General features: G+C 37.8%; 1 protein-coding gene across 1 annotated transcript; it reads left to right on the top strand.

Annotated features, from left to right (window-relative positions):
- The first annotated feature begins 271 nt into the window (after positions 1–271).
- On the top strand, positions 272–9,220 carry vdac1 (voltage-dependent anion channel 1). The gene is made up of 9 exons (XM_024266104.2): positions 272–421; positions 3,231–3,300; positions 4,272–4,321; positions 4,599–4,751; positions 5,269–5,321; positions 5,422–5,649; positions 6,245–6,395; positions 7,534–7,591; positions 8,189–9,220. The coding sequence occupies exons 2-9, from the start codon at positions 3,234–3,236 to the stop codon at positions 8,278–8,280; spliced, it is 852 nt and encodes a 283-aa protein (XP_024121872.1). The 5' UTR covers positions 272–421; positions 3,231–3,233; the 3' UTR covers positions 8,281–9,220.
- The last annotated feature ends 43 nt before the right edge of the window (positions 9,221–9,263 follow it).

Here is a 9,263-nt window from a genome sequence, read left to right as displayed (position 1 = left end):
TCATTCATTCATTCCCTTTTGTCATATTTTATTCTAAATAAATGACCTTTATTTACTATTTGTTGAAAGTAAAGTGATTCATATTGAGTTATTTTTGGGAAACTCGCTTGATGAAATCTTAAGAATAAGAAAGTATTACACTCTTAATTAAATGGGACTGTTTTAATATTCAATCTATATAATGTAATTAAAAATATTTATATAAAGGAGATAGTACCCACCGCTCCGCTATCAAAATTTGACACTTCAGAAAAATTCTAGTCGAAGTGAGCTGTCTTACACTGAGAGCCTGAATAGGATCTTCGTTTATGACGACATCCTGTCGGTGCTTGCGTGATTTTTAACGTGCTCGTAGCACCGCCCCTCTCCCTCCTCTGTCGTTGTACAGTTGATACTTCTCAGTTCAGGCTGCTACACAGAGGTAGGTGTTTTAAACTTTACTGTGAATATAATTTTAAAATTGCGTATTTTAACCGCAGCGGCTCGTTGTTCTCACCGGGCTCGAGCTTCCCTCTGGATTCTGGGGAATGTTCCCATCATCCTCGCGTTTTTGAGCGCAGCGGGATTCTTGTCGACGTGCTGAAAAAGATGCTAGGCCCTCTGCTTTTATAAGCCGTCTGGTGCTAGCTGTGTGGCTAATGTCTCGCATTGCGGTCATTCTGATGTTTAGTGCTCAGGTGTTTGACTAATTGGGAAGCTATTTTTATCTTTAAATTATCTAGTTGTTATGAATTGTTTCTTGTTTTGGACATTTTACTTTATTTAGCACACTTTTATCTTGGGTCATTTACAGCGTGCAAATGCGTGCTAATCTGTTAGCAGGCGAGGTCAGGAGGATGCTCTCCTCTTAACCTTTATTTCTGGGAAGTGCTCACCTTTGTGATGTCATAGGAGAGCAAAATAAATGAAAAACACTTGAGATAAATAACTTTGTCCCCTTGTTACTGCTACATTTCGTAAAAAAGGTTTGAGTGGTGCTGAAGGACGTTCAGATGCCGGCTCAAAGTTACGCTAAAGGCTTCATGAATGGTTCCAGTTGTGTAAATATTGTTGGGTTATTTTCTTTTTCTTTCACATTTGTGGAAAATGTGTCGAATAAAAGTGGTTTAGGTTTTGTGGAGGGAGTGTCACGTCATTTACCAACCGGCTATGACCTCGTGCGTCCTCTACGGAGTGTCTGCGTGAAGCCTGGAGAGCACGCAGACACAGCAGGTGTACCTGTGCAGACGGTGTGTTTAAGCATTGCGAGGGTCTGAGCTGCTTAATGAGCAGCAGGCTATTTCCACGGAGAAGCTGGGGCATCAGATGAATTACACTAGTCAGTTTCCTGGCAACTGAGGCCGTAAATCTAATGGAAATGATTGACAAAGCTCTTCTAAATTACATCCAAACTAATGATGAGATGTTTGAAAATGACGTACAAAAGGATGAAGCAAGCATAAATTACCCAATCTAGTAGTGTTCGCTGCACTTTAAGTTCATTTAAAGACCCACTCCGATGAAAATAGGGATGCACCAAAATTCAAATTTAAAATAATAATTAAAATGTTTGGTTGAATTCCGAATAGTTACTGATTTGCAATTAAATATGGCTGTTAATTTAATTTTATAGCGTCTTGACTATTGCATATATAGCTAATAATACATTTTCCAAATAAAGCAAATATGTATATATCAAAATCAGTAGAAGGACTGAAGAAACAGACGACAAAAAACATTCATTCAGGTACACAACATAACCCAGGGACAGGAATAACATCTTAAAATAAAATAAAGGAAAGGAAACCATAACATTTGAAAAGTCTTATAACTGTTTTATAAAGATCATCTAAAGCCATTAACTTCATCATCTTATTTGTAATTCTGTTCACTTTAGCACTAATATTTGCACAATTTTTGTTTTTTCACACACAACTTTCCTTTTAGCTGTAGCAGTTTATCTATTTATTGTGCTGTTCTGGGTATTTGGCTTTTAAATGACATGATAATGCAGTGGTGGTAACGGTTTTAGTAGATCATTTAGTCCCACATTGGATGCAAATTGCAGTTCTTTTGTTGCTCACTGTCACTTTAAACATGGTATTCAGCTTACTTAAACTGGCTTCCACCGAAGACCAAATGTGACTTTTTTTGTAATATTTGTCCAAATATATTCTGTGCCTCCCTAATATGAAAAAAATGTAATATTTGAACTGCATTTCTGAGTATTTCTTTATTCGAATCTTGATGTATCAGGAGTAGACATATCCTACATAGTAGGTGAGTCAAACTCTCCTTGCTCCACCCCATTCCTATGCTTCCACTTGCAGACAAGTAGATTCATTAATGTCTTAATTTTCCTTGTCTGGACTTGTATCTGACTCAAAACTGTACTATCCCATATTGCTATCTGTTTTTACTGTTCCACTGATGCTAGCTTGGGGTTGTGAAGGGCTTTAAGCTTGCAGGAGAGAGTGTTAACAAAGGGATGATGGGATATCAGTCGAGGGTTACATCCATGGCAAAAGTTCCACCTGCAACTCAGAGGCAAATTTCTGATGAACTCCCATCGCTTTGCAGAAACTATGTCCCTAAAAACCTACATGATTTTGGCTAAAAACTGCATAATCATAATTTAAAAAAACCCAGTAGGAACGATTTTACGATTGATAAATATATAGTTGGAGTGGGACTTTACCTGAAATTCTACATTACTGCACTAATACTAAAGGTACAGCGTTGAATAGAATGTGATGGGCTTAAATAGTTTTTACTACTAGTTTTGATTTCATCTTTTGCTTTAAGTTTGAATAAATTATTGCTAAAACTACTGCAAATCTTGTTGGAGTTTTCAGGATCTTGCTCAGCTAACCGTTAAAATCCGTGTCATATCTACTAGATATTGCGTTGTGACCTAGCGCTTGTTGACATTTGCACTCTGTAAATGTGTCTCTGTATGTCGGGGCGATGATGAAATATTTGCACGGCTGAAAGTTTTTGAAAGAGGCGGACAAAGAGTTGGTCTGTGCCAACGTCTGAGAGCCGGCATGAAGCTGTTGGCAAAGACGACCCTCGTTGTCCTCCATGAACTCCTCAGTTTTCAAATCTGAAATTCAGATATTTGTTTTCACTGACATGTAAAGAGGTTTTAAACAGACGGTTTAATCTTGAACTCTCACTTCTTTGTCGCCGTCTACTTCTCGTCTTGCACTAAATCCATTCTGAGGCTACACCTTCTTTTTTTTTTTCAGAAAATGGCTGTACCTCCCACCTATGCTGACCTTGGAAAGTCTGCCAGGGATGTCTTTACAAAGGGATATGGTGAGCCCTTATTAGCCAATCAGAACGCTCCGAGGTAGAAAGAAAAAAAAAAGTCTGGATTCCATGTAAAAAGTAGCTGAAACCTTTGTTATGACTATCTTAAAAATATAGTTTAAAACATTTTTTTTTGTTTCTATTAGCAGAACAAAGTTGCTCTTTTTCAATGTACTGTAAAGTAATCCAAAAAACTTTTCAAGATCCATCTCTGGTATTTTTTTGTAAAAGTTTAGTCTCTTTATAAACTATATTTTTACATCACAGGAAACCCGAGTGTATTGTGTTCATATTACAGAACCTGCTCTGACAGTAGCTGGAGTCGAGCTATGTTTGTAGATAAATAGATCAACACTCAGTTTCCATTGAGTTCCTGTGTCCTTGACTTCAATCGATTCCCTTTAACACATAGACGACCCCAAAATAATGAACAAACATCTTTACCGCTTCAAGTCTGTGACTGATTCAGTTATCTATTATCTGACAGTGAAAGTTTTTAGGAAGTATATTTGGATATATGATTTTTGTTGTTTGTCAGTGTGAAATAGTTCTGCTCTGGCAAAAACATTCATTCAGATGAATGACGTTCAGATTCACATTCAGGGATTTTTTAAAATCCCTTGACGGCTCCATTTTTTTTAACAACTTGTTTTCAAGTAGATGCTAAATGAAGGTAATTTTGGCGCTGAAGTGGTTTGATGCATGAATAGGTGTTAATCACAGATGAACTGTACTGGAGTGGCTTCAACATGAATACATAGATCTACTATAATAACTGGAATATTTAAGGTCTCTTACTGGTGTTGATTTTTAAAACCGTAGGATAATTTTTTATGTCTTATGTTCATGAAATGAACTGAATGTTTCTTTTATTGTGTAAATGTCTTTTTTTTAATAAAGTAAATGTTGAAGATTCTCTGACTTTGATTTTACTATAAGGTTTAAGAAGCTTTTCCTCTTAATGTTGTTTATTTCAGGTTTCGGACTCATCAAGCTGGACTTGAAGACAAAGTCTGAGAATGGACTGGTACGTTGCTGTCTCTTCTTCTCAGATATTCGGTCTGTTCTCCAGAACTCTTATCATAGTTTAGGTAGCTACTTTGTTAGTAATAAACTATTATCTTATCACAGTAAAGCTGCTAGGATAGCAAAGACGTTTAGTTCTTGATAGGAAAAAAAGTGTAACTGTTTTTATTAAAGTTATCGGTAAGCTTTTCTAATAATTTGGATGATTATTTATTTATTTTTTTTAACAAAAATGTCTTATTGGGGAATTTTAGTCATAAGATTTTTGTCATCCGCAGGAGTTCACCAGCACAGGCTCTGCCAACACCGAGACGAGCAAGGTTGCTGGGTCATTGGAAACTAAATACAAGTGGGCGGAGCATGGGCTGACCTTTACGGAGAAGTGGAACACGGACAACACTCTGGGAACCGAGATCACCCTTGAGGACCAAGTAAATGCTTATATGATAAAACTGAAAACACCTGCACCTGTTTTGGATTACACACAGTCATAAACGTTTCTAGAGAAGCAGCTGATGTGGATATCGTGAATTATAGTGTTTTCTTATTTATCGCGGGAATTTACAATAACTTACGATAGGTGAAATCTGCAAAGTAGGTCTATAGACGTTTAAGGCTATGCACTATTCTCAGACATGAACATTTTCAAACTTTTCTCTTTTGTTTAAACTCTCAAAATTCAAAAGTTTATAGAAGAATAAGATCGATACTATAAAATGAAACCGAAGATCTGATTGAAGATTTATGCAGATTTGGAGAGTTTACATGAATCTGTACAAAGGAGATTGATTGACAAGGGCTTCAGAAAACATTGCACTTTGGGAAAAAAATAAAAAATAAAAGGATAACATGCTAAATTACATTGAAAAAAATCTGATAAATAAGACGTGTTTGTACAAACGTGAGGTTTGCTTTGAGTCGACTCACTCGGGCTTTTCTTTTCCACAGTTGGCTAAGGGGCTGAAGTTTACTTTGGATTCCTCCTTTTCACCAAACACTGGGTAAACAAGCTGCAGTGACAGTTTTGAAAAGTTCAAAGTCCTCTTCATTTTACTTCCTGCTGTCAATAAAAATGTATTTTTTTTCCCCTCAATCGTCCAGCAAGAAGGGCGGCAAAGTAAAGACGGCGTACAAGTGCGACCACGTCAACGTCGGCTGCGACGTCAACTACGACATCAACGGGACAGCCATCCACGGAGCCGCTGTGGTGGGCTACGAAGGCTGGCTCGCCGGCTACCAGATGACCTTCGAGGCTGGCAGGAATAAGATCACTCAGAGCAACTTTGCAGTTGGATACAAGACCGACGAGTTCCAGCTCCATACCAACGTGTAAGACTCGAATGCAGTAGATCAGAGTACCACGCTGTGAATATCTGTCCGTAGAGGTGATGTAGAAAGAACTGGAGTATATTTTATACATGAATTATTTTCTGTTCTAAAATGTGACGTTTTAACTGAATGCACTGAATTATTGCTTCTTATCATAATGTCTCAGCAAACTGAGCTTCTACACATGTTCTTCTCCTTCTATCTTTTTCCTGTTTGGCTTCCTGCCGTGCACAAAGGTGCCAATGCGGTATTTTTATACCCAGGTGATGGGATTTACTATATAAGTGAGTGTGATTGGCAGACCGGGGCAGTGTCAGGGAGCAGAAGGGAAGGACACGGTACCGTGTTCGTGCAGCACCCACTGGCAAAGCCAGTGTTGTTTCTCAGCTGAAGTGGTTATGTAAGGTGAGACGGAGGTTAATGCAGGCTTTGCTTCAGCGAAAGTCCACCCGAGTGTGCTGCATTGCCACGAATGTCAGTACTAGACCACAAACATATTTAAGGATGTCATTTTATGAGTTTTGAGGGTTTAGTGTTCCCCTCAGGGAAAACGTTCTTTTCTTTCTCGTTGTTAAACATATTTTTGTTTCCTCAGAAATGATGGTACAGAGTTTGGTGGTTCCATCTACCAGAAGGTGAACGAGCAGCTGGAGACGGCAGTCAACCTGTCCTGGACGGCTGGGAACAGCAACACTCGCTTTGGCATCGCTGCCAAGTATCAGATTGATCCAGACGCGTCTTTTTCTGTGAGTAGTTTTTTTTTTTCTCAGTCCTTCACAATGTTGTTGTCATGGTTACACACTCTACTGCCTCCGCTGACCAACTTGGCAAGACGCGTTTGGTCTTCGGATAGGAATGCAGAGGAACTTGAGCCAAAAGGTTCAAAAGGAAGAATCTGTAACAGACAGGCTTGATCTGAATAAGCCCCGACTTTAACCTCGGTTAAATCCCCCTCAGAGCTAATTAGTCTGATTGGTTGTTTAGACACTGAACCTGTTAACACAAAAATCGTCTATAAGTAATTTAGATTTGTGCAAACTTACTAAGAAAATTGGGATGGTTAGAAACTCTGATCTATTCAAGGGCACAGTGTTTGCATGTACTAAAATAACTTCCTGTTACTGTTAAAATTCACTCTTGAAAAAACCCAAAACGATGTTAAAACATTGTAGTGGCGCCAACCGTTCATGCAACTTCCCTTTTGTGCATTTTGTTTACTCGTGCAGCTGTAAAACCGTGAAATATTGCAGACAAAGAGAGAAGAGAAAGCACGCAAAAAAGAAAATCATCAGAATATCTGGTAGATATGCAACAATAAGAGCAGGGAGGAGACAAAAACACTGGAACCTTTTTTGAAGACAATAGATGTGCAAGTTAGTGACTCAACAAAGATGAAGAGTAAGTTGAGACAAAGGAAAAATTGGAGTGTCAAACCCCTATGAGCTCAAAAACGATTTTGTGATGTCATTATTTCTTTTATTTTGAAAGGGTCGAGCAGGAAGTAAATAGAGGAAAAAAATGTTTCAATGATCTCGAGTTTATTAGAACCACGGCTTAAATCTACTTGACATAAACATGAAATTATCTTATCTTCTATACCTGTTTTGTGTAACAGGGATGCTGGAGCCTATCCCTGTTATTCCATATAGCGTTAGGTTACATTCACGGTAAAGCTACAATGTAGCCACCGATTGACCTACAAAGTATGTTTGTGGACTGTGGGAGGAAGCTGTAGAGCCTGCAATCTTCAAATAGAAACGACCCAGTCGGGATTGGAACCAGGGCTCTCTTGTTGTGAGGCTAAACGGCTAACCATCATGCAGCCCTGTCATCATCATTTCATCTACTCTAACCTTTCTCAAATTCAAATCTGTTCTTTCCCAGGCCAAGGTGAACAATTCCAGCCTCGTCGGTCTGGGCTACACTCAGACTCTGAAGCCAGGTGAGAACTGCTACTTTTTAGTTTGGGAATTTTGTTCCTTTACCCAATTAAAACAGTTTATTGTTTGGTGGGTAGATTTGGGGATTGATTATATATTTGGCAAACTAACACTAAGAATGGGTATAAATATCAAAGTATTAAACCTCAATTTTCTTCTTTCATTTCTTATGATGTTAGTTAATTTTTACATTTTCACCAATTTTTAAATAATAAAATGCAGTTTTCTCATACTTAGTGAAAACAAATCTCTATCTTTCTTCATATCACACAAATTATTGCATTAAAAATGTAATCTTTTTCATGGAAAATAAAAAAAAAATGCTTTTTTCAGAAATTTAACAATTATGGGAGTTAGGTTAATTTTTGTTCTAGTCCTACAGAATACCAATTGATATTTGTATAAGTAATGAAATAATGTCAACATTTTTTTACTGCATGTTTGGGTAGGACATAATAAAATTATTTTTCCATTTATGCAAATTATTCAGGAATTAATTTCTACATTTTGTGTATTAGGTGCAAATAAAGAGGGAAAATCTAAAGTGTTTTTTAGATTTTATAGTCATTGTTAATAAGAAATGTCTTTGTGTTTTGCAGGCATCAAGCTAACGCTTTCTGCACTTCTTGATGGCAAAAACATCAACGCTGGAGGCCACAAGCTCGGTTTAGGTCTTGAATTCCAAGCATAGGGGGAAGATTCCAGTTTTCCCAGTTACATTTCCCAAACCAAAATAATAATAAGAAAAAATAAATAAAAAAACCCTTTCTCCTCACTTCCCACAGATACCTATCTCTTGTTATTTTTTGGTGGAAGGAGAACAGCATAAAGGTCAAGTCGTTCTTGGAACAATCTCCCACTTTTAAAGACCACTGAAGGGAATGTTACACTTAGAGTCTTGAACAAAACTGCAACTTTTAACGGGAAGTTTGATGCAAATTTGTAAAGCTTGAGAGGGAAAAGTAGCCTTGAGTACTTTCACTTTGACCTCACTCTTTCTTTTTAAATCATGGGAACACAATGCTTTAGTTTGTGGTTTACTGCGCTCATCCAGCACAGCAAAAAGGGAAGATCAGATCAGCCCAAGTCATGGTTGACACCATCAGCAGTTTTGTCGTTACGCCACCAGATGGTGCTGTTGTCCAGCAAGCACTCCTCACTTAGAGATCTTTGTGGTCAAATGGTTTTACTGGAACACTTCTGCACTGAGAGCTCTTTCAGTTTAAAGATACTATAGGAAGGGTTAGTTGTTCCTTTTCTCAGCTGCTCCTGGTTGCTCTGAGAAACACTAAACCCCCGTTTGTGCTTTCAGTGTTTTTGTCTCACTTTGTCTTTTGTGTCTACATTTGGTGTGAATCGTCTTGTTACATATAGCAGAAAGGAATATTTTATTGAGAGTCTTGCATAGTTTAATTCACTTGAGGAGTCTTAACTAAGACAAAGACGTCAATCCTCCATGATCAAAACATGTGGAATTTGTAGAGCTGCTCTTTGAAATTTGAGAGGATATACAGATTAATAAAACACACTCCAGGGGATGATTGTCTTCCACGAATGGTTATGGGAATCATGCTTACTGTACTTGAGTCCTGTCATTCCCTGAACTAAATAAAGAACATCTTGAGCCAGTTTGTATTTGTTTTTTCTTTTTTCAGTGACACAAAAATCTACATT

Source organism: Oryzias melastigma, linkage group LG14, assembly GCF_002922805.2.
Source record: "Oryzias melastigma strain HK-1 linkage group LG14, ASM292280v2, whole genome shotgun sequence".
NCBI classification, from domain to species: Eukaryota; Metazoa; Chordata; class Actinopteri; order Beloniformes; family Adrianichthyidae; genus Oryzias; species Oryzias melastigma.
Note: the sequence above shows the minus strand (reverse complement) of the source record. Positions and strands in the feature narration are given on the sequence as shown.